Raw genomic sequence first — 26,472 nt, forward strand, 5'->3', positions numbered from 1 at the left:
AATCTTGTCCCAACCTGTAAACCAAAACTGTTGTGAAAGCAAGCCTTCAGCTGACTGCATGCCATGCTTTGCTTTAGAAGCCATGCGTGCCGTAAGTACTGGTGTAACAGGCCCAATGGTATGTCCAACGCCAGCTAGCATGCTCCTTGTAAAGCCTTTTTAATATCCCGAGCTAAACTGTCTCTTAGGCTCATAATTTGTGCTCAGTATTTGAAACACAGTTAAAAAATATAAGGACCCAGTTTAACCATAAAGTACTGTAATCGTAGATGTTCATATTTTTATGTGACATTTACCATAAAACCTCAAAATGACATCCAAAGACTGTTTCAGTAATCCTATGAGATTAAGGTGACATTTTCTAACGGAGATTACCTATCACAGGACTGAGTCTGCTCTATCAGCTTTTTCCTGTGGATGATTTAATCTACTCTCACTGCTTCAAGCTACTTACCAATAATTTGTTTATTTCCAGTCTCTGTACCTGAATGTCCTCAAGTTCATGTTTTTCAGAATTCTGAGCACCCCTTCTCTGCATCTACAACAGTATGACTCTCATTCCAACAGCTAGGATATTGAAGTACTTCTCGATAAATCTCTCTACCATATCCCATTAAGCCCAGCTCCAAACACATTCATTCTTCATGTCCTTCCTATGGCTTTAGTTCATACTTATTTATCTCTAAATGCTGAATATTGACCATCATAAATTATATGCCTAATGTGATACTGGAGAGGGGAATCTATGACATGAATAAAGTCAGATTTCACATTAAGCTCAATACAGCTGGGTATCTACTTCCCTATGTGAGGCAAAAAAGGTCTATAAAAACTTCTGAGCATTCTGACTGGCAGTTACTTGTAAGGAGTCTGAATTTCTCAGTTACTCTCCTGTTTCTACTCTATAGCTATGATGGCTTCTTCCCTTTCCTGCTTCTGCTATGCTTAAGGAGCAGTGATAAGGTACAAACAGCATGTAATCTTTAGCACAAGACTTTCACAATGAAAACCAGAACATGAAATATGCCCTGGAAACCACTGTTACTTCCAAAATCCTAAAAGGAAAAAAAAAAAAAAAATTAAGGATGATCCCTTTAGCCTCTTCTGTTTTGAATATGCACTTTTTTCTATGTATTTTCCTTGGAACCCATATATAATACATCTACCATATATAAAGCACTAAAACATGAAAAATTTTAAGTGGTGAGCAATTGTTAAATTAACAAATAGTCTCAGATATCTACTATGTGCATGGTACTAAGAAGCTCTAGTTGCTACAAAGACAAAGGAAAGACACCTATCTTTACAGAGCTTGTCTTTCTTACTAGGAGAAGATGCACTCTATAACACGGCAAAAATCAAACATAATGTATTGCTCAAAAATGTAGGTGCCTTAAAAGTTATGCTGGAAAGTTAAGGAAGGTAAGATTCAGCTATAGGTAGAATAAATGGGGAAGGTTTCATGGAGATGTGGCTTCTCAATCAGGTCTTAAGAGATACGTAAATCGCTCCAGTTCCATGATGGCTGAGTATATGGCTTTCTGCAGCTATTCTTCTCTTCCAGAAAACCATGCCAAACAACGAAATCAGAGACAGAAACACAAAATCTGTCTTGGATAAAGCAAAGACATAGCTAAACCCAGATGTAAACACAGATATAAACAATATGAAGATGAAAAATAGGTAAACAAAGAAATCGATGACAATGGAGAACAGAAAGGAAAATGTAATCAGAGTGTATCACTTAACTCAGCAGTAAACAATATATGTGGTTTAAAAAATAATGGAACACTGCAAGTGAGTTGAATACAAAATTGTGATAAAACTATATTGGGAGGATGAAGAAGAGATTAAATAGCATTGATAACCATAACTATCACAATAAAAGATCATCAGATAATGCTTAGTATGCCAAACTTGACATTATACATGTATTTTTGACTTCTTAATATACATGTGTTGTTTAAAATGAATACTTTTCAAAATGGTATTTCATTAAAATAAGGTAAAAGAGCAAACTGAAAAACATAAGACAAAGAAAACTAGTATGTAAAGGACATCTCTAATAGAAAAATCTGCAAACATACTATTATTCCACACATACAATCTCAACATAGAAGTTCAAGTGCTTACCCCATCTTTTTTGCCTATGAAGTTGACAATTTTTATAAAGCAAAAATGCAAGGATATAGGCTCTCCTACAGACTACCAATAGGAAAATAATTTTTTTTGGTAATCTGACAGTATGTTTCAGAGCATAATATCTGGCTCAACCTTAAAATTACATCATATCTTTGTACCCTAAATTTCCACTTACAGGAATTTTCCCCAAAGGAATGAACTAAAAATTCATACAGAAATTCACAAAACTCAAGGATATTCTTTAAAGTACTACTTGAAGTATTTAAAGACTGGAAAGAAAAAATTTTTGCCTCAAATTACAAAACATTAGCAGAAGGGACTACTCTGCTGCCACTGAAAACAGTGTTTTGCAGGAGGTAAGGCTGGTAGTGCCTCTATGCAAATAGAAGGAAGGGAACCTAAGAAGGCAGGGCATGAATGCACATATGGAGTGAAACAAGCACACCATCAGGTAGGGGCAATGTTGAATAATTTATTTCAGAACACTATTCGAGAAAAAACAGTGAGCATTATAAGGAAATCTCCATATACGGGTGAACCATACGCATCACTGAACATATTCACCTGGACAGTATTGTGAAGCTGGAACAAACACAAGCTTTGGAGCCAAAAGACCTGGAATCTGATATTCAAACTCAGCTTTTCATTTACTACCTAACAACTCTGAATCTGAACCTTAGGTCCCTACAGAGGAAACTGAAATAATAATAAAAACTTTTCATAGTACTACTATAAAAATGAAATAAAATGATGTCTGCAGAGCACTGTGCATGCCTGTGTCACAGTGAACACTAACAAAGAGTAGTTTTTTGTTACATTAAACCAGTATGCAAAAAAATCCATTTTAAAAGAAGCATAGAAATAGAAAGGTACTGGTGTCAAAGACTTGCATGGTATTAATTTCTAAGTAACTGTCTTAATTATGCGCATCAATAAGCAATACTATGTTAAGTTTTTCACTAGTGGAGTACCGCATGTCATCACCCACAATTGAGAACATATTCGTAGACTGCCTCTTACTGTTGCACAGGAGAAACGGTTATTCTGTGACCGTGTAGGCTAAAAGTATTTAAGAATGAAATTTAAGAGTTTCTGTTTCATCTCTATCATTAGCAGCCTCTACAGATTATAAAACACTTTTCTCCTGCTAATTTTAGTTGTAAGAGTGGCAGTGTAGGTATGGACTGCCCTGCCTTATTGATCAATCACTTGCCCAGACCAACCAAAGCAAGGAAACCAGACTGCACCTTTTAGTTTAGAACTAGTGTTTTTCAATCTATATCTCACTGTTTCCTCTTTTCATCATTTATTTTGAATAGGTTGCTGCTGCTGCTGCTAAGTCACTTCAGTCGTCTCCAACTGTGTGACCCCATACACGGCAGCCCACCAGGCTCCTCCGTCCCTGGGATTCTCCAGGCAAGAACACTGGAGTAGGTTGCCATTTCCTTCTCCAATGCATGCATGCATGCTAAGTCGCTTCAGTCGTGTCCAAGTCTGTGCGACCCTATGGACAGCAGCCCACCAGGCGTCTCTGTCCACAGGATTCTCTGGGCAAGAATACAGGAGTGGGTTGCCATTTCCTTCTCCTTTAATAGGTTACCTATAGCTAATCACTTTCACTCATTTATTTCAGAGTTCTAACATGTAAGAGCCTCTATAGCCACTACGTGTAAACTATCTGAAGGAAGCTATTTGAAAGAAAAACAACAGTGAAGAAGTATGTAACTAACAAGACCTTTTTTTTTTTAGAAGCTACTTAGGTAATTGTATCATAGTACATTTATATCAAACATTTTCAAGAAAACATTGCAAAATTTTATTCAACTAAGTAGGCATCAATATAACTGAGATTCATTTAGTTTAGATAGAAGGAATAGCAATTTCATAAAAACAGCAAGGAAGACACTGCTTTCCTATTACTGTTATTAGTGTGTTACCAAAGTTAAAGGGTCACCTAAAGGCTGAGAGTTATTTCTAATTCTGACACTTCATGATAGCTGGTTTGATCATCACTACTGTTGATATCATTTTCAGGTGTAGATTTTATTTACTCAACACCTATTATTTGCCAACATTCAGCACTAATTTTCTGCAGAAACGGTAAACTGAAGTACCACTAAAACTTTTTATGTGTTAATAAAGCTTAAAAACTACAAAAACACATCCAAAGTTATTTTCATTGGCAGGGGGCGGGAATCCAGACTCTAATTCAGTACTGTGTTTTTCATCTATCTTCATGATGTAAAGTAATTAAAGAAATTAATAACAGGTCTTTCACCACCAAAGAAAAAAACTGATAAAAGAAGAGGGTTTAAGTAAAAACACTGCTTTTTCTTAAATATAAGGTTTTTTTTTTTTTTTTGGAGCAGGCTTATTTTAAGGAACATTTAAGGAAACAGAGTAGAACCTATTCCTAAGACATCTTTGAAAATCTCTTTAGGAACGTAGATTGGATTCAGGGCTGCTTCAGGTCCTTTAATTTTCTACCCTTCATTACCCCAAAAAGAAAGGAAACATTTATTGAGTGTCTACTATGTACAAGATACTTCAGTGGGATTAAACTGAACACGTTTAAAATCATTTTGTACTATCAATAATGATGATTTTGAATGCTGGACTTCACCACTAGGGGGAGTTTATCTTGCTTAATAAATACCATGGAAGACGGGGAGATCTTCAGGTTAAAATGATGTCACCCATTTGATTCCAAAATTTTGTAGAATTCTGTATTTAAATGGTCATTTTATTAATAGTTCTATGATTATGCTACAATGTATTTTCTTCTAAGTAAAATACAGTGGCTCACTTACAGGGTCAAAGTTAAACATATCTTAATATCATTTTCAGCTCAAGTGAATTTTTCTGACAATATGCCACCATATTAGACTGTCTATTAGTTATAAACTAGTAATTTAACTTAAAAAACATTAAAATACTGGGTTTATGGCTCCATTCTTGAAATGGACTCTAACTGCATTTTAAGTTCATCATTTTTCATTCAGTTAAAAACAATTTATGAACAACTTCCCGTGATTCTGTAAATTTCAGCACTAGGCTTTTCTTATGGAGCAGTGACATTTTAAGGCATTTGTGGAATTAGAAGCCATGCATGATGCTCAGTAAAGATGTGATAAACATCTCTACTAACTAAATAAAATAAGGGTAAATGTGGAAATACTTTGGTTGTATTACAGGAGATATTAAACACAAATATATTAAAGTCTTAGAAAGCATATTTAAGTGCTAAGATCAAATAATAAAAGGTACATCCTTAAAAAAAATGTGCAATAATATATTTAAAGGGAAAATCTTTAATAAAATGTTAACAAGAAGCCCAAAATCTTAAACTTTAAAATGAATACAAAAATTAAAGCATTTCATTGAAGTCACCTAGGTCCTGTGTAACATACTTCCTGAAATGCAATAACTTACCAATTCTCAGGTTTTCTAACTATACAAATAAAACCTATGATATACATATGTATATATTATACATTATGTCAAGTGTACTATTGTATTAACTAAAATACACAGAGGTGTCTGTGATGCCTTTCAATTTTAAATAACCATCAAAGACAAAGTCAAATTAGACAAGCACATTTTTTATAAGAAACAATTCTATAAAACACAAGTATTGTAAACCAATGTCAACAGAATTGCCAAGACAAAAACTGCTGACTTGACAGTATTCCTAACGTCAACCACGCTGCAGGATAAGTCTTCCAAATTTTAATCAATTTATAGATGAATATCCTCTGTTGATGCCAAGTCTAGATCTGAAGGACTGCAATCACTGAAATTCTAAAAGGAAATTAAAACTCCAGAATACTGAAACCTTTAAACTGGTCTTTAATATTAATCTTAAACTGCTATTTTTCTGGTTTGGATTAGTGACCTAAATTTAGTCTTAAGCCACATGCACACTTCTGATTTGTTCTGAGTAACCGTTTAAAGTGTTCTTAAAATTGTTTATGAAAGTTTGAAAAATGTGAAGTAAAATAACTCAAGGATAATAATTAGGAATAAACACATGAACATTGCCAACTCGCAAAAGTAATTCTGTGTTAAGCATGGATTTTTCTTTTTTCTGAAAAAAATTAAAGTATTTGCCATAATCACACAAATATCCTACGAAAACAAACAAACCTAAGTTCGTACTTTATCAGAATTGACTAAACTTTGAAGTAGAGGGAAAAGGGAATTAAGAGAATGATGCTAAGAATGAAAACGTCTGTTTCAATAATTCCATCTCCAAATCATTTGCAGACCCTAAAACCACCTCCAAAGTGATAAATCTCCCCCAAAAGATGACTTAAAATACAAATCTTCTACTGTATCCTGGCTACTACACTCTCTCAAAGCTGCTACCACCTCTATACATTTTATTGATATGTTCACGCTGAGCGCTACAAAATTACTGCCAAATAAGTAAATAAGAGTATAACAGAAAGCCAGTTTCGGGGAACCAAAAAAATACCTTCAGAGGCACTCAGCCCCTTTCTTGCGCACAGCACGTGTTTAGCTATTTAAAGCATCTCGCCCTACCAGGAGTAAGAACGGTGACCGTCCTCTAACCTAACAGAGGAGGATATTAAATGTGAAAGGGGATTTCAAGACGGGCTTAGGTTAACTAATCCACCAGCCCCACAGGGCAGAGGAGAGCTGTCAACAAATTAGGACCACAGCACAGTGAACAGCGCTGCAAATGGCTGGAAGTGTGAATGGGTGCTCTGGAGAAGGGGTGGGGGGCACAGAGAACGGGGGCACAATTTTTAAAATGCAATCATTAATCACGGAAAAATCCAAGGCCTGGGTTTCTCGACCGGCCTCCAGATCTCGATTCCACAGACTGCAAAGGGAAGGGACATAATCCCCCGGCCTCGGGGATTTGGGGGCGGGGTGCGGCAGTGTCCCGCGCCTGAGCGCCCACCCCTCCACAGCACAGAGGACAGGCTCCGGAGACTCACGTTTTCTGCACCGGCTTCCGCCGCTTACGACTGGCGTAGGTGATATTAGCGCTGCTGCTGTTCATGGTGCCTGGCTGGCTGCGGCTCCTCCCGGGCGCGGACGGCCCTGTCCCCGGGACCCGGCGGCAACCGGGACGGGGTTCCACTTAGTTGTGGCTGCTCCACCTGTGCCCTCCCGGGGCGATGGCGGAGACACAGCACCCCAGAAGCCGCGCGGCTTCTGCAGCCCCGCACGTCCAGGTGCGCGGCCCCGGCCTGGCACCGGGGGGCGAGGGGCGGAGACCGGGGAGACTGGAGGCGCAGGTGCCGTCTTTACCAGCAGAGGCGGCGCCGCGCTGCCCGCAGGTGAGGCGGCGCGGATGGAGGAGGAGCCTGGGCTGCCTGTTTGAAATCCCGGCCTGGGTCGCTCGCTGTGGCGGCGTGCCCCGTGACCGTCGCTGCGGCCCCTTGGGTGAGGGAGGCGCCGCCGCGCTGCGCTGCTCCCGGGACTTCCCCGATCCCGGGTGCTTCCCGCCTGCGGAGCTCGGACTCCGGCCGCCGCTACGGGTGCCACCAGCTTCCGCTCGGCTATGCGGCTACCTCTGGTCTGAGCCGGTGGTCCCAGTCACGCTCTCAGAACCTAGCATCAAGTGGACTCGCCCTGCGATGCCTCCCGCTGCTGCTTGCACCGGCTGAATAGCTGAAGCGCCCCCGACCCCTCTCCGGCCCCGCCCCGCCCCTCGTAGCCCCGCCTCATCCTACTTGGCCCCGCCCTTCGCAATATTCCCCTTGAGGCCCCACCCTCCCGGCACGTGATGACGTAAGGCGTAATGACCACCCCACCCCACCTCCAGTAGCCATCTTCTTGAGGTCAAGGGGAGGAATTTGTGGACACATTTCCAGCCCAGAAAGACATGTGACAACAAATTATGTGTAGCCAAACTCTTTGTAATTAGACAACCTCAAGGAAAGAAATGCCAAGTAGTGAGCTTAAATTCACCTTTGCAGGAGACAGTGAGTCAGCTAACTTTTGGCTAAGCATTACAGTGAGCTGGCAGATAACCTGTGGAGCTATAAATCTTCCTAGAGGAGAAGGCTTCAGGAGGCCACATCTGAGTTGAAGGCTAGGCATTTTTCTTCTTTTTGTTTTGACTTTGGTTTTTGTCTCCGTACAAGACAGTATAGTATCTTTTCCCCAGTCAGAATAACTGTTACTCTACAGTCAGATTTCAGGAAGGTGGGAAGGCAAGCAGGCAGGCAGCAGGAGGCATTTGACAATAAGCAGTCTGGTATAGCTGGAGAGAGAAGCTGGAAGTGAAATCCAGGAATCTAGGGTCAGATCATAAAGCCTGATCAAGAGTCCAGATTTTATTCTGCAGTCAGTGGAAACTTGTGAAGGATCCACAGCAGGCAAGTGACATTCTGGTGTTTTGGAAGTTTTACATGACAGTGCAAACTGGATTACAGGAGAAAAAGACTGGATGCAGAGAGAGTAGAGTTGTTGAAGCAGTCCAGGTGAAAGTCCAGGGAAGTGACAGTGGGATGGAGGGAAAAAAGAGCAGATAATATGGAAATAGACAAGTGAGAGAGAGCAATCTCAAGTACCTCCAAGATTTCTGACTCCTTCTGTGCCCTTAACCAGAAGAGTAAACACAGGAGTATGTTTTGCTTGTCAGGAGAAGGGCAATCAGACTAAGAAGTCTAGATGAAATCTTGCACCATGTCCATTCCTACATTTCAAAATGTCATCAAGCCATTTCCATCTAGTGAGTTTGTTACCTCACATTCAGAACATCAATAAATTGAACATTGTTTTCTTTAGCTGAAACCTCACTGTTATATACTCAACCATTCTCCTATCAACCCTATGAAATATCTTCAACTCTTCTACAACTTACATCTAAATATTCCAACAAATACTATTAAATTTTGTGTATTGCGACATCCCTAATTCATATTCTGCCACGTTATTCTTCAATAATAATACAAAAATCGCCCAACTCAAATGCTTTATCATTTGAGATTCCTACTCAAATATGTTGTGCTTCCCTCCTAGCTCAGTTGGTACAGAATCTGCCTGCAATGAAGGAGACCTGGATTCGATTCCTGGGTGGGAAAGACCCCCTGGAGAAGGAAATGGCAACCCACTCCAGTATTCTTGCCTGGAAAATCCCATGGACAGAGGAGCCTGGTGGGCTACAGTCCATGGGGTCTCAAGAGTTGGACACAACTTAGAGACTAAACCACCACCACCACCACCATACTCTCAAGGAATATTGTAATGGAGAAGCACATGATTAAGTATGGTCTCCTAGTAGAGACATTTGGTGGGCTGCTGTCTATGAGGTCGCATAGAGTCGGAAACGACTGAAGCAACTTAGCAGCAGCAGCAGCAGAGACATTTGACATAGTCATTGAGACAAAGGTAGCTTTCCCAAAATCATGATGGTGGAGTTGAGGTCTGATGGATAAAGTCTTAAAAGAAAAGAGGGGAAGACATGGCAAGTCAATGAAACAGTACAAGCAACAACCCTTTAGTGGAAGGAGCCTGGCAAGTTGTATGAGGGACTAAAACAAATTCAGGATGAGCAGGGGAGACAGGCACGAATGATCAAATTTATCCTTCAAAATATCACCATATCTTCAGGGTGTAAAAGAGGTAGGAGCAGAATGCAATGGAAATGATATTCCATAGGAAGCCATTTGCAGTAGCCCAGCCAATAGATGGTAATTATTGATACAAGAGTGAAAGTTATAATATAGATGGAAAAAAGTGAATAGGTTCCATAGAATTCAAGGAGGTCTTAAAAGACAGAATGGATGGATATATGACACTGAAGGAAGAAGATGTGTCAAAAACAATATTTTTTGGACTATGCAATTAGGCTATGTGAAGATGGCATGTAATGGCGGGAAATTATTAATTTAGCTTGGATCACTTATAGTTGAGGTGGCTCTGAGCTATCTAAAGTGTCAAGTGGGCCACAGGATATATAGGTTTGTAACTCAAAGATTATGAGCTGGAGATATAAATTCAGAAGTCATTTGCATTTAAGTGACAAGAGATTATGCAGGTTGTAGAGTTGGAGAAGGCAATGGCAACCCACTCCAGTACTCTTGCCTGGAAAATCCCATGGACGGAGGGGCCTGGTGGGCTGCAGTCCATGGGGTCGCTAGGAGTCAGACATGACTGAGCAACTTCACTTTCACTTTTCACTTTCATGCATTGGAGAAGGAAATGGCAACCCACTCCAGTGTTCTTGCCTGGAGAATCCCAGGGATGGGGAAGCCTGGTGGGCTGCCGTCTATGGGGTCGCACAGAGTCAGACACGACTGAAGTGACTTAGCAGCAGCAGCAGCAGGGTGTGGATATATGCTAGAAAAGGAAGACAGGACCCCAAGGAACTTCAGTTTGTAATATCTAATAACTGCATAGAAGATGATGGTCCTGTAAAACTGTCTGAAAAAGAGTTTCCAGAATGTTAACAGGAGAATAAAGAGACTGTCTTGTCATGAAGGACCAAGTGGAAAAATGTTGGAGTGGGTCACAGAACTGAATGCTGTTGAGAGATTCAAATAAGACAAGAACTGAAAATGTCCTTTGTGGCTTCCTGCCATGGGGTAATTTTGTGACTTTAGCGAACACTGTTGGTGGGCTAATGGACCTACAAATCAGATGGAAGGGAAACAGAACTGAATTGGAGATGAAGAATCGATATCAGCAAACACAGACAATTCTTAAAAAAAAAAAAAAAAAAAAAAAAAAAATCTGTGACAGAGACCTAGGACGGCAGCTAGGGGGAGTAAAGGGTTAAATTAGGTGGTTTTTTTTTTTTTTTTTTTTTTTTTAAAGTGGGTGATATTTAAGCAGATCAGAAAGAGGTGAGAGAAAGATTGAAATTGACAGTGTAAAAAAGACGAAAAACACTAAGAAGAATTGATGCTGAAAATAGTAAAGGAAGGAAGGAAAGAATGCTAAAGCAGAAGAGGGGAGTGAGGATTAGTACTGTAGTTTAAATAATAGCAGAAACAGCTCCTCTAGTGCCATCTCTTCAGAGTGGTTCACAATGAGGTTATAAGAAATGCAGTCTCTGGGTGTCCTTACTGACTCAAAATCTGAATCTAACAAGACCGCCCAGGTAACTGAAATGTACATAAAGTTTAAGAAACATTAATCTACAGAAGCTGGGGGACAGAAGGGTGGTGGGTGAGATAGAATAGGCTGGTAATTTTGGATCAGAAAGATAAAGAAAGTGTGATGAGGAGGATTTCTAGCATGACCTACAAAAGTACAGGTGTGTTTTGTGGTTGATAGCTTTTTTTTTTTTTTAACAAGACTATAAGGTAAAACTGATCCAGGATGTGGCAATAGGGTACTATGTGGACATCAACTCTGTATCTTGGATATGTGATGAGAGAAAATAAACAGATACTATTTGGGAGATGATAGCTTTGGGGACATCTAGCTTTTAGTTTATGGGAAAAGATGAAACAAGTTCCCAAAGAAGACAGTGCATACAGGGGAGTTGGCTGTTTATGGATTAGCGATTCCAGGTGCACAAGATCAACCATCTTTATCTTACCTTCTCTTTTATTTCCCCATCTCTGTATTTTTACCCATAGCCATTCTGCCTAAAAATGTATAAAGTATAATCAAGTAATCTTCTTTTCGCCTAAAAACTTTAAGGGTGAGAAATGCATAACAAAATATAATTTACCAATACTGTATCTTAAAGCACTTTTCAGAAAACAGATATACTGAATGCACAAAATCCATGAATCAATCTTAATTTACTATTTTTTTAAAAAGTCCACTTTTTTTAAAGTCGCTAATAGTTATTTAATGCAATTGTTCACTATCTTACTTTGTCCTACACCCATATCCTTACTTTCTGTTCACTTTAGAATTCTGTTTGACTTCAGTTGTTGATTTTTATACCAGGATGAAAATAGAATATTAATAAGATTTTCAGAATTCATTTCAATAGTGACATCATACACTTCCCTTAAAATTTGTGCTTAATATGTCAATAAAATCAGGCTTTATAGTAGAGTGTCATTAAAAAACATAAGCTGCCATTTTCTAGAGATTATCACTTTTCTACTTCTGATATCACTACTGTAGAATATGTTTCTCAAAGTGTGGTCTGGACCTTTGATAAAATTTTGAAATTTTGTATATGAGCAACTTTTATGAAGTAATATAACTTTTTGTACCACAAAGCTAAATATAGATTGACAGAATAGGATACAAAGTCAGGTACACCATGCACCTGTGGGAACCGTATCTATGACAAAGCAGGCAAGAATAGACAAATGAGGAAAGACAATCTCTTCAATAAGTGGTTCTGGGAAAACTAGGCAGCTGCAGGTAAAAGAATGAAATTAGAACTTCCCTAATGGTCCGGTGGTTAAGAATCCGTCTGCCAATGCAGGGGACACAGGTTCAGCCCCTGGTCTGGGAAGGTCCTGCAGACAGTCCAAGGCAGGACAACTAAGCCCATGCACCACAGCTACTGACCTCCCAATCTAGAGCCTGTGCTCCACACAACAGAAGCCACTGCAATGAGAGGCCCGCTCAACACAACTAGAGAGTAGCCTCTGCTCACAGAAACTAGAGAAAGCCCACGTGCAGCAACAAAGCACCTAGCATAGCCAAAAATAAATAGTTTTTAAAAAAAGAATGAAATTAGAACATTCTGTAATACCATACACAAAAACAACTCAAAATGGATTAAAGACCTAAATATAAGACCAAATACTATAAAACTCTTAGGGGACAACACAGGCAGAACATTCTCTGACATAAATCACAGCAGATATTTTTGATCCATCTTCTAAGAGTAATGAAAATGAAACAAAAACAAACAAATGGGACCTAACTAGACTTAAAAGCTTTTGCACAGCAAATGAAGCCATAAACAAAATGAAAAGACAATCCACGGAATGTGAAAAAATACTTGCAAATGAAGCAACTGACAAGAGATTAATCACTCAAGTATACAAATCATGCATGCAGCTCAATATCAAAAAACAACCCAATTAAAAAATGGGCAGAAGATCTAGACATTTCTCCAAAGAAGACATACAGATGGCCAAGAGGCATATGAAAAACCGGTCAGCATCATTAAGTATTGCATGCATGCTAAGTCCCTTCAGTTGTGCCCGACTCTTTGCAACCCCATGGACTGTAGCCCACCAGGCTCCTCTGTCCATGGGATTCTCCAGGCAAGAATACTGGGGTGGGTTGCCATGCCTCCCTCCAGGGGATCTTCCCAACCCAGGGATTGAACCCACATCTTTATGTCTCCTGCACTGGCAGGTGGGTTCTTTACCACTAGCGCCACCTGGGAATCCCCATTATTGGAGAAATGCAAATCAAAACTAGAATGAGGTATCACATCAAACCACCCAGAATGGCCATTATCAAAAAAGTTACAAACAATATAATGCTGAAGAAAAGAGACCCCTCCTATACTGTTGTTGGAAAAGTAAATTGATACAGCCACTCTGGAGAACAGTAAGGAGGTTCCTTAAAAAACTAAAAATAGAGTAACCATATGATTCAGCAATCTCACTCCTGGACATATATCTGGAGAAAACCATAATTCAAATAGATACATGTATCCTAATGTTCATTGCAGCACTATTTGCAATAGCCAGGACATGGAAGCAACCTAAATGCCCACTGATGGAGGAATGAATAAATAAGTTGTGGTACATACATGATGGAATACTACTCAGCCATAAAAATAATGAAATAATGCCATTTGCAGCAACATGGATGGATCTAGAGACTGGCATACTGAGCAAAGTAAGTCAGAGAAAGACAACTATTTATGACATTGCTTATATGTGGAGTCTGAAGAAAAGGGTACAAATGAACCTGTTTACAAAACATAAAGAATAACAGATATATAAAAGAAACTTACAGGTGCTAAAAAGGAAAGAGAGGAAGGATAAACTGGAAGATTGGGATTGACATATACACACTACATTAAATATATATAAAATAGATAATAAGGATCTACTCTATAGCACAGAGAACTCTACTCAATAGTCTGTAATGGCCTATATGGAAAAAAAAAACCTAAAAAGAGTGGGGAGATATATATATATATATATATATATATATATGATTAACTTTACTGTACACCTGAGGTTAACACAACAGTGTAAATCAACTATACTCCAATAGAAAATAATTTAATAATAAAATAAAATCACACTTTACAAAAAAAAAGACATTTTCTTGTGAAATTATTTTGCCTGTAAGAGTTTATGAATATTTGACTGTCTTATCCAAAGCAAGGTTATGCTTTTACTTAGTTTAGATGAGATTAGTTTCTGAGGTTTCCAATGTAGCTATATGTGTATGGGTTCCTTTTCACTGATGGATATTATGAGAAAAAGAAAGTTTTAGGAATGCTATTATAAAAATGCAGCTGTTTTAGAATTAATAATTGAATGCTAACCTTATTCTGTCAGAGTATGTGCACTTATTCATTTCATCTGGCAAGGTTTTAGCTCCTATAATATACTGGACTGTGGGATACAGTGCTGATACCAGACATATTCCTAGCCTCTTAGAACGTAATTCTAACTAGAGAGAGAAGAATTCATCAAGTAGTTATACTAATAAATGTATAATTGCTGCTCTGAAAGGTGTTATGAAATGACTACTCTGAATAGGTTAATTTGACTTGCTTAAGGGAGGTTGCCCTGAGGAAGTTTGAGCCGAACTGTGAGGCAAAGGTAAGCATTTTGTAGGTGACATGGGAAGGGAAGGTGTGCCCCATGCAGACATTTATTACTATTTTTACCTTCTCTTGAGTCCTGCAGCTTCTTAGCCCAGGTCTTCAGAACTATCTATTTCACTCATTCTCCGTTTCTACATCTCAGATCATATATTGTTAGTTACATTAAATATTTAAGAGAGTATAGCCCATCCTTCACAAACTGTGTACTGAGGCACCCCAAGGGCATCACACAAAGTCAAAGAGGCACGCTCATGGGATACTGAAAATTTTCAAGGCCAACAAAGTGACATCAGCTTGACAGTATGCAAGACACTACCTTCAATTAGCTTAGAACTTTAACATGAAACTATACTCAGTCCTTTCGATTACATCTTATGAGACAGCTTTGTAAGCTGCTGTTATAACACTTAAGAACCATGGGAAAATGATTGTGGAACAGGAAACGAAGGTATTGGTTTCCTATTCAATTCAAAGCTTTCAGAAAGATGTAAAGTACTCAACAAACATGCACACACTGTTAACAATACAACAAATTTTTTTTTAAATGTATGTGTATTATTTTGTGAAATAGCAACTAAGTAGTTAACGGCAGATATACATAGTAAGTTCAGACCTGACTACTTAATAAATGGAATTGTTATTAATAGGTATTTCTTTTAGCCTCCATAACATGAAAAAATTTCTAAGACACTAAGAGAGCCATGAACTGGGAAAATTCGAGAATCTTTGGCATAGCTAAACCTTTCATTAACAGATGAAAAACCTCAGGGCCAGCAAGATAAAGCGGCCTGCTAATCAGCCAAGAATTCAGGTCTTGTGACCTCTATTCCAGTCAAAAAATATATTTTATCTCGCTGTGAACTAAGTTGATTCATTTCTTAAAAAATAATCTGTTTACAAATTGCCTGCTTTGACTCTAACACAAAAGAACAGATATAAACATCTAAGGGCTATTTCTAAATGCTTAATGCCCTCTTCCCTTGCTTGGACATTCTACACAATGTCATACTCAGAAGTGAGAAAAAAGTAACACCTTTTTGGTTAATGCTAACCTGAACACTGATAAGGAAACTAAATAATGGAAAGGAAATAAATAAGGAAACTAAAATAATGTGTAGGAATAATCTGTTATTCATCAAAATTATTTCTATTTACTTAGGAATAATGGTTTGTTGTCAGAAATGTTAAGATTTTTTGACAAAAATGTTATCTGTAAAAATATTAACATGTATTAGGTTCAGATTATGCCTTTTGCTTGCTGGGTCTTTTCTTATGAATGTAAAACTTGATTATGAAAAAGTTATGAAGTTTTATATTTTACAGGCCAAGACTCATGTCTGACATTAAATTTGCTCGAGCCCTTGATATTCCAGGAAACAGATGGACGATAAGCAAAAGAAGACTCCAATGAAATCTCTGCACTTCTCTGGTTTGGGAACAAACTTAAAAGCCAATGTCCCCATTTTGCAGCATCCACAGACTGAAGAATGTATGTGTACAGTAGTTACTTGTGCCTTTTGAGAATTTAGCTGCTTTAAGCTAATATCAAATTGTTCATTTTGCTGTATCCATTAGCTACTTACATATACTAAACTGCTAGTAGCTTCCATTACCTTACAAATATTTTTCATTTGTTCTTGTACTGTACATTTGAAATTTCTTCTTTATACACTCTTTTGCTTATACTGCCTGACTTGCATAAAACTCTGTATAATGCATTGGAAGTCAGGATTTATATGTGTAAGATGTATACTAAACTAATTGCTTTAAAAAAATCTTTTGGGAAAAATATTAACTTGCACCCTAAGTTAAATCTTCTCACAGTAATGCTATGCAAGCATCACAAACATCTGCCATTACCTGACTGGTAAGTAGATACTGATAAAGGAGATCTGGTTACGTAATTAATCAAGGGGATGTCGCTGAGGGTGGAGTGTCCTGTGTAACAGTGGGTTCTCCACCCTTCCCTCCTAAGGCAGGGTGAAAGAATTTCCCTTGTAAAACTTAAAACTTTAGTTGAGCTTCTTTCCTGCCTGAACCTAGATCGAGTTGCCATCTGCCTTTACAGTGGCGAGGATTCTTGAAGGGAATAGGTTATAAGGATTTAATTTACTCCCAGCTTTTGGATACATCTTACTCTTACATCCCTGCTTTAAGTTGAATCCATTCTGGTTATCTGGGTCTATAAATAATAACATAAAGCAAATGGGTTTCAGGAAAAAAAGCATGGAAATCAGTATCTGTTTTGGAGTACACTGGTATTTAATGAAATGCCAACTGGTTATTTTATAATGTAAACAATTCTTATCTAAATTCTTCAGGACATAGGACTTTAAAAATATTTATTAGATACCGTGTCTTTCCATATTTCCTCATTTAAACTAAGATTTTGTGATCTCAGATTTATGTCATTTTTTTGCATGATTCTTTGAAGCAAAGCACCACTACCACCACCACCACCACCAAAACATACACCTGCGTTAGTAAAAATACCAATCTAAATCCAGCTGGACTGTTTTGACAGTATATAAAAAGCATATGAAAGATTGAAAATGCAAACTTTGACTCATTTTTTCTTGAATAACTCAGAGTTGAACACTAACTTTGCAAGAACTAGGTTTTCTATGTAGTACCATGAATTTAACCCCTTCTTTTAATTGTAACACAGTATAATAAACCTAAACAGAGATGTCTAAATAGACATTATCTAGTAATTGATATTATAATGTATAGATAAGAAGTGTCTGTACCTCAATCATTAAATGTGCATATTAAAAAAATGTTCCCAAAGTTGATTTAAAAAGCATGTGGAATGAAAGTTGTGATTATATTTATATTAATGAGATATTAGAGATACATTAAAATTTTTCCATTTATCCAAGTACTTTATTTGTATATTCCATATTTTAAATTTTAATATTGAAGTATACACTTAGGAAGATTTCTCAAAGTGGAGTTTCAGCCTTCTGTTTTTCTTTTATGCATGATTAAAATTCAAGAGAATTTAGCATCCCAAATTTTTTCCTTTTAAATGTTTTCCTTGCACTGTTAGCATAAAATGCAAACAAATAAAGATAAGGGACAAATACTGCCAGATTGGCTGTTTTACCCAGTAGAAAGAAAGCCACTAATGTACTCTAATGATGTCCTTTCCCCCATTTTAATAAGAAGGTTTGTGTTGTTCTGACATTAAATGGATTAAGCAGCAAGCCTGCTGAGAAAAATACTCAAAGGTATTAAACCCTTGCAGTGTTGGTTTAACTGTAAGTACTGTAAAATAAGATTAAGTCTGAGTTTGGAAGAAGAACTAGATTTGACATAAGACTAAAAGGTAACAATATTCACAGATGCCTGAATTAATGCTTCACTGAAAAATATAATTAGCACAAGATTTGAAAATATGTCTCCTTTGGCAAATGTCTTCAGAGAGTAATCAGTGCTAGAGACTGATGTAGTGGAAAGAGCACTGGGCAAGTGGCCAAAATCTCTGAACTCACATTTACTGCTCCAGCACTCGCTAGTTCTGTGACCTTGGATGAGAAATTTCGAAAGCCTTTGAATCGCAGGAGGTGGATGTGCCTGGTTGGCAACCATTCCCCACTTTGTAGTGTGCAGCCCTGGACTGCAGTAGCTCGAAGGCTGAAAATTGCACTTCCAAGATTCCTGCGCAATTAAAGTTGCAGATGCAAATGATGTTCAACCAATTAGATGCACCGGTTGAGATTTAGAAGGCAGAAGTCAAGTGGAGGTCATCTTCCTGCTGCTTGTATTGTTTTCTGCTAATAAGTAAGATGGCAAAGACATGACTTTTGTGTGATGGTGTCCAGCATCCAAGTTCTACATTTCATGGGTTTTGAGAGGCTGTTGTGGCAGCAGTGGTGGTTTCCTGATTCCTTAATTCTAGCTGCAGTGGGCACTTTTGAACTCAAATTCTGTAGTGACTTTTGGATTCCTCACCTTTCTAACTGAAGCAGAAGTAGAGGTTCCCCTAACATGTCAGCTCTGCAGTGTTCTGGAGCATACAGCCTCCATCTCTAGCCTTTCCAATTATTTTTTAAGCTTTTAATTCCCTGTATTTAGTTTCCATCTCCTTAAAGAACCTGGGACTTATTCTGGTTCTTTTCCTGATACATACATATGCACATTTCATTCAAACCTCATAGGGTCGTTGAGAAAACCAAACCGTGCTATTCAAGTATATTGAATATTGTTTCCTCCTTTTTTTAAAAAAAATAATAACGGGTGTTTGTGACATTACAAGCAGCTGTTAAAAATGTCTCATGGCACTTCCCTGTCATTAATTTTACTTGCATAATATTGGTCTAAACACATTTTGTGAAATGTTGGTTCTGTTGAGCAAATAACACAGAAGCAGCAATTGCATATTCTACAGGTATCTAGATATTATAAATCTCTAGTCCTAAGAAAGCCCATGACTTTGGATGGAACCTTTCTCATAAGTGAAATGAAAATCTTCACTTCAATTTTATATGTTCCTGTTATTATTATATTTCTAAGATGATAATAATTAGAAGCACTGTGGAGGATTGTGCAAGTGGAAATGGACTGATGGTCTGTCAAGATTTTGAGCAGATTTGGAAAAATTTGGCTGGGTGCTCTCTGACCTCATACTTTCTAAAGTAATAAAATAACCTAACATTTTTATATCATCCTTTACCCCACAGGAAGTTTTTGCTGCATCTACGGTGCCCAGAGAATTTTTATCTTTAAACCAGCCCACATGCCAAACCATCATGAAGGCATCAATATTTTTCAAATCAGGTACGTATTTCCTGACTTTGCTTCACCTCTCTCTGATGTCAGCCTGGCTACTGACTCATCTCCATTTCTGTGTGTGTCTTTTTCTGTGCCCTTGAGACAGACAGACAGATACACACAGACCCTTATACATTCATGTATACAGATAAACCTGGGAATAATTCTGGTCTCTCAGGACTTAAATTCATTTACTTGGACCTCAATTATGATAAACACTCTCCAGTTCTCCCCAATGTGAGAATTCAGAAAACAAAAGAATTACGCTGAATATTTATGACCTTCTTATATTTGGGGGGCTTGTGGCTCAGCTGGTAAAGAATCCATCTGCAACGTGGGAGACCTGGGTTCGATCCCTGGGTTGGGAAGATCCCCTGGAGAAGGGAACAGCTACGCACTCCAGTATTCTGGCCTGGAGAATTCCATGGACTGTATAGTCCATGGGGTCACAAAGAGTAGGACACGACTGAGTGACGTTCACTTTCACTTTATATAATTTTAAATATTGGACAAAATCGCTCGCTGGCTTCAGTTGTGTCCAACTCTTTGAGGCCCCAGGATCCTCTGCCCATGCGATTGTTCAGGCAAGAATACTGGAGGAGTGAGTTGCCATGCCCTCCTCCAGGGGATCTTCCCAAACCCACATCTCTTCCGTCTCCTGCATTGGCAGGCGAGTTCTTTACCACTAGCACCACCTGGGAAGCCTATGGAACATAATAAACTGCGTCCAGTTGTCTAGTGTGCTGTGTGTAAAAGCACACTGTTTACCCCCATACATGTAAAATTCTATCATGTAAGCTCATTTTCTTGATTTCATGTAAAAGTTTGTTTTGAGCCAATTTTAAATCTTAGTAAAATAGTTCCTAATGTTCCTTAGTAAAATAGTTCCTAAATCTTTACCTCAAATTCCCCATTCCATCTTAAATACTGCCACAAAGTTTGTTCTGAAAACACTTTATTCTGAATAAATGTCACTTCCCTTCTCAAGAACCTATAATTTCTTCTCGTCCACAAATCAAGTTGAATTAGCCATACTGAGATATTCCAGAAACTAATTTATCTTTACTTTATCTAATTGTTTCTTCCACATTCCCTAACACGTCTCCACTTCAAACAGACTAATTTACTTGTGACTTCCTGAATATGTCAAATTCATACTTTTCTCTTCATCATGTTGGAAAACCTCCTCTTGAACTTGAACCTATCCATCTCATAAAGTACTTCCTTGTACCATGTGTTTGTTCTTTACATTAACTTCTATTTTATCATATTATTTATTTTTTCATTAATAAGCCATAATTCTCATGTAATTGAAAAACATGTTGGTAAAATGTTAAGTACTTCATATGTGTTTAATTAAGTTGAATTTATATACTAAACACAACAGAGCCTAGACATTTGAACTTAAACATCCTAAAACTTACATTTATGTTATATTTAATCTGGAGTCAGAAGAAATGGTGTTTCAGGAAATTAAGTATGCTTTTTTTTTTTCATTTTTCATTCACCCAGATCTCTGTGAACCATTTTATGATTGTGGCCTTTTCTGAATTTTAATCTCTGACATACTTCATTCAAAGTACCTTCCTGATAAATTGGTAAAATTTGTTGCATTTCATCATCATTCAATGTTGATGAATTTACAGAATGTCTTTTGAAATGACATTCTTAAGAAAGGTAAGTTTCTTAGATATTCCATAGCTTAGGGAGCAGGAGTTCCTAAAACTGCTGCACTTAGCTAAGCTGCACACCTATTTCTGTAGAGAGTCAACTTGTCATCAAAACAAAATTAATATTGCATTCTCTTTTGGTCAAGGACACATTAAACATTTAGTGCGGCACACATCTCTCAGGAGTGCAGGATCATAAACAATCAGTTGCATATACTTCTTATCAGATAAGGTAGCTTCTACAATATGCTGTGCTACTATTTAAAATTCACTGCTGACTACTAAGTACAGAACCAATGAAGACACTAGAGGCTGGCATAATTTATCCCTAATAATTGTGAACTTTATTTTTGCTACTGGTAGTGGCTCCATTGATGATAACAGCAAACTCTGACATGATTATTATAATTGCATTCTATATTTAAATATCTTATGTGATATATAGCAACTAAAATATTAGTCACAATGGTAACTCAGTAATTGGTTTACTTGATTGTTGGATGGGCTGTTGTGTGTCTATCTCTAGGCCAATGACCAGACTTTGTTATTGTGACGAAACTTAAAAGGAGCATTAACAGCGTGGTGCATTCACTTCAGTATAAACAGTACTAGTCAGAAAAAAGCTAATAAGTGGTCTACTGTCTTTCTTAGGATTTATTAGTGTTTCTGTAAGTACTATTTTGATTTTTAAAGTTTTAATACATTTGCATTCACTTCCCATATAGCTTTTGTAAACTATGCAAACTATAATTGTTTTCAATTCTCAAAAATGAATAACCTCTATCTTTTCCACTTAATCCTTTTAAAAAGTGAAAATTAGTGTTTATCAGATATAGATTCTGCACACTGTGCATACTTTCATTTAGTCTTACAACAACCCTATGAAACAAGTGCTTTTAAAAATAATTCAAATAAAATTTACACACCATAAAATTCACCATTTTAAAGGATGCCAATTGAGTGGTTTTTAGTGCATTTACATGGTTACGAAACCATCAATACGAACTAATTCCAGAACATTTTCATCACTTCCAAACCCTATATTCTTTAGCAGTCACACTGTATTCCCCTTCCTGCCAGCTTTTAGAAAACATTAATTCACTTGCTGCCTCTAGGGATCTGTCTATTCTGGACATTTCATATAAATGGAATCATACAGTATATAGCCTTTTGGATCAGCTTTGTTCATTTGGCCTAACATCTTCAAAGTTCATCTGTGTCCTACAGTGTATCAATACTTTATTCCTTTTTATATATAGTGTTGATATATCCATCACATTTTGCCTATCCATTAATCAGTTGATAGGCAACTGGGTAGCTTCCATTTTTTGGCTATCTTGAATAATGCTACTATGAACATTCATAAACAAGTTTTTGTGTGGATATATGCTTACTCCTTGGAAGGAAAGTTATGACCAACCTAGACAGCATATTAAAAAGCAGAGACATTACTTTGTCAACAAAGGTCCATCTAGTCAAGACTATGGTTTTTCCAGTAGTATGGATGTGAAAGTTGGACTATAAAGAAAGTTGAACACTGAAGAATTGATGCTTTTGAACTGTGGTGTTGGAGAAGACTCTTGAGAGTCCCTTGGACTGCAAGGAGATCCAACCAGTCCATCCTAAAGGGGATCAGTCCTAGGTGTTCATTGGAAAGACTAATTTTGAAGCTGAAATTCCAATAATTTGGCCACCTGATGTGAAAAGCTGACTCATTTGAAAAGAGCCTGATGCTGGGAGAGATTTAGGGCAGGAGGCAAAGGGGATGACAGAGGATGAGATGGTTGGATGGCATCACCTACTCGATGGACATGAGTTTGAGTAAACTCCGGGAGTTGGTGATGGACAGGAAGGCCTGGCATGCTGCAGTCCATGGGATCACAAAGAGTAGGACACGACTGAGCAACTGAACTGATGTCTTCATTTCTCTTGGGTATGTATCTAGAAGTAAAAATGCTGGGTCATAGAGTAATTCTGTGTTTAACTTTCTGAAGAACTGCTTTCCAAGTGGTTGTACCATTTCATATTCTCACCAGCAAAGTATGAGCATTTCAATTTCTCCATATTTTTGCCAAAATTTGTTGTTATTGTTCCACTTTTAATTATAGTCCTCTTAGTAAGTATGCAGTGGTATTTCACTATAGTTTTGTTTTAATTTTACAATAGCTAATGTTCGGCATATTTTTGTGTATGGTTTTTTTTTTTTTGCCATCTGTATGTCTTCCATGGAGAAATGTCTGTTCATTTCCTTTCCTCATTTTAATTAGGTCATTTTACTATTGTGTTGTAGGAGTATTTCATATATTCTGACTACTACATTCTCATCAAATAGATTTCATTCTGTGGACTGCCTTTTTACTATCTTAATAGTGTCTTTTCATGCACAGAAGTTTTAAATTTTGATGAAGTCCAATTAGTCTACTTTTTTCTGTGGCTACTTATGCTTTTGGTGTCTTTTGTTGAAAAGACTATTCTTTCCTCCACTGAACTGTGTTGGCACCATCCCTCCATTGTCTTCCTTTTAAACAAATTTGCAAGGGCTTTCTCAGATCACTTCCAGGATTTTTCTTACTTTTTATTTTGGCATTTCTGAAATCTCATCTCTTGCACAAAACAATTACCATACCAAGTAAACAAGTTAAGAAATATCATCTTACTGTATCCCCTTATAGGGATTCCTTGATGGCTCAGCGGTAAAGAATCCGCCTGCAGTGCAGAAGATGCAGGTTCAATAGCTGGGTCGGGAAGATCTTTGGAGAAGGGAATGGCAACCCACTGTAGTATTCTTGCCTGGGAAGTTCCATGGACAGAAGAGCCTGGCGGGCTACAGTCCATGAACTCACAAAGAGTCAGATACAACTGAGCACACATGCACTCGTATCCCCTGTAACAATCAATTTTTTCTTCAGACGTGTGTCAGCTTGTCAGAGTTAAAGGCAAACTTCAGGAAAATAATGTAATCAGTGTAAATTCTAAAGTTTTATATACTTTATATATATATATATAAAAATATATATGCACATGCACATGCCTCTTGCAGTGCTGACAACTTTCTGGTCAAACATTTCATGGATTTCCTCCAACTACACTACCAGTCAAATTTAAAGTTGACACCAAGCCAAATGCATTGTATCTATATTGTTTTTGAAATGTATGTTTCTCATCACCCTAAGACTGTCCAGACAACGATGTTTTATATTTCCTAAGCTTAAGAAAAAATTCTATTTAGACATAGTGGTTTATGTAGGCTTCCCAGATGGCACTGGGGGTAAAGAACCTGCCTGCCAATGCAGGAGATATGAGATATGGGTTCAATCCCTGGGTTGGGAAGATCCCCTGGTGTAGGAAATGGCAACCCACTCCAACATTCTTGCCCGGAAAATTGCGTGGACAGAGAAGCCTGGCAGGCTACAAGTCCATGGGGTCGCAAAGAGTCGGACACAACTAAAGCGACTTAGCATGCATGCATGCAGACAGAGTGGTTTATATAGACACAGTGGCAGAAAAATCTTCCTAAAATTCATGTTTCTTTCTAATTCAAATCTGTTTTCCATGCTTAATCTCCTTATCTCTTTCTAAAGGAAATGGAAAGAAAGGTTAAAAGGTCCTTCGAGTTGTATTTCTAACTAGTTTCTATTGATGAAGTGAGGTCATTCTTTTAAAGTAATTAGATTCTGCTCATTTCTTTAGGCTAGAACGCTTTAGCATCTTATTTTAACTGGTAGTCAACTGTAAGGCTGGATGTGATTTTTGCTCTGCCTGTTATGCATAACCAAAATGAACTAGTCAAGGAAGCTTGAGTAGGGGTGGAGGGATACACTAGAGACAGATATGTGTTTTCTTGTGTATTTCAATAATTATACGATCTTTATTAAGAACCTACTGTGTCCGAGGAAATATGTTAAGTGTTGAGAAAACAAAGATAAATATGACATGTCCCTTTTTCAAAACCTCCCTCTTAAGCTAGTTGAGGAGTCAACATATAAATAATAATCCACAGAGGAGAACAAGTTTAGTGTCTTTGGACTTAGTGGGATGGGGTGGTGTCATGGAATTCACAAAGAAAAGGTGACATCTGAGAAAACACTTGAAAGATAAAATATGAATTTACCCGAAAGATAAGAATGAGGAGGAGAATTCCAGGTAAAGGGAACAGCATGTTCAAAGTCAGGGTGGCACAAACAAATGTAGTGTGGTCCTCGAATTACAAGTAGTTGAGTGTTGTGGTATAAAAAGTGGGAGGAGGATAAACAGGCTGCCAAATATTCTGCATTTTATGAACAAATTCCCATATGTTTGTATTAACCGGTAGAGTAGTTGTTGTTTAGTCACTAAGTCCTGTCTGACTCTTTGTAACCCAATGGACTGTAGCCCACCAAGCACCTTCCCTGGGATTTCCCAGCCAAGAATACTGGAGTGGGTTACCATTTCCTCTTCCAAAGGATCTTCCTGACCCAGGGATCAAACCCACATCTCCTGCATTGGCGGGTAGATTCTTTACCACTATGCCACCTGGGAAGCCCTAATTAGGTGGTTATTATAATACGAAAAATAAAGGCTATTGGGAATTATTTTACAAGACCCCACTTTAATGTTATGCCATGGATTTTTTTTTTTGAGAAACACTTTTACAAATAAACATAAGTTATGGTATATGCCTCTGTGTTTTTTATGAAAAACTTGTATATATTCTTTAGTATTCCATAGCTTGAAAATTACTCCTAGAACTCTGAACCCGGGGAAAAAAGTTATTTTCTTGAACTGTATGATTCCTCAAATTAGATGAGTCATTTATCAAGTTAAAAAAGAAATCAAAGTCATAAAGACTGTTACCTCTCTAAAGCCTGTGCCTTATCCTAGAATGGAAAGCAGGTGTGTGTGAAGTGGTTCTTGTCAGCTCAGGGCTCAGAGGCTCTGGTCCAGATCTTGAACCTTCCTTAGGGAGAACCAATTTGAGCATCATTGTTCCAAATGATGAAAATGAAGTCATCATCGTGTTTCTCTTTTTCCCGTATGAAGCAGCAATCTCAGATCTAAGGTTTATTTTGTCTTATACATGTTCCTGTCTGGGATTTCTGAATATAGTTTTTCTCCTCTTTCCCTTTTTCTGTAATTATTTCAAGTTAGCACATTAAGGCTGAAAGAGTAGAAACAACCTCAAATTCATTAAGTTGACTG

The 26,472-nt window shown here is 37.8% G+C and overlaps 1 protein-coding gene across 15 annotated transcripts in view; it reads right to left on the minus strand.

Moving 5' to 3' along the window:
- AHR (aryl hydrocarbon receptor) overlaps positions 1-26,472 on the minus strand; it is a 503,901-nt gene that overhangs the window by 44,403 nt on the left and 433,026 nt on the right. The window contains exon 1 of one of the 15 annotated variants that reach the window (XM_086397501.1): positions 7,110-7,243. The exons of the other annotated variants lie outside the window; for them this stretch is intronic. Coding sequence (XP_086253627.1) covers positions 7,110-7,174 — 65 coding nt within the window. The 5' untranslated portion in view covers positions 7,175-7,243. Of the gene's footprint in view, positions 1-7,109; positions 7,244-26,472 lie in introns of those variants that run through there. 15 annotated transcript variants of the gene reach the window in all.

This window comes from Bos grunniens, chromosome 4, assembly GCF_055505025.1.
Source record: "Bos grunniens cultivar Pamir isolate PY7600 chromosome 4, Bosgru_T2T1.0, whole genome shotgun sequence".
NCBI lineage: Eukaryota > Metazoa > Chordata > Mammalia > Artiodactyla > Bovidae > Bos > Bos grunniens.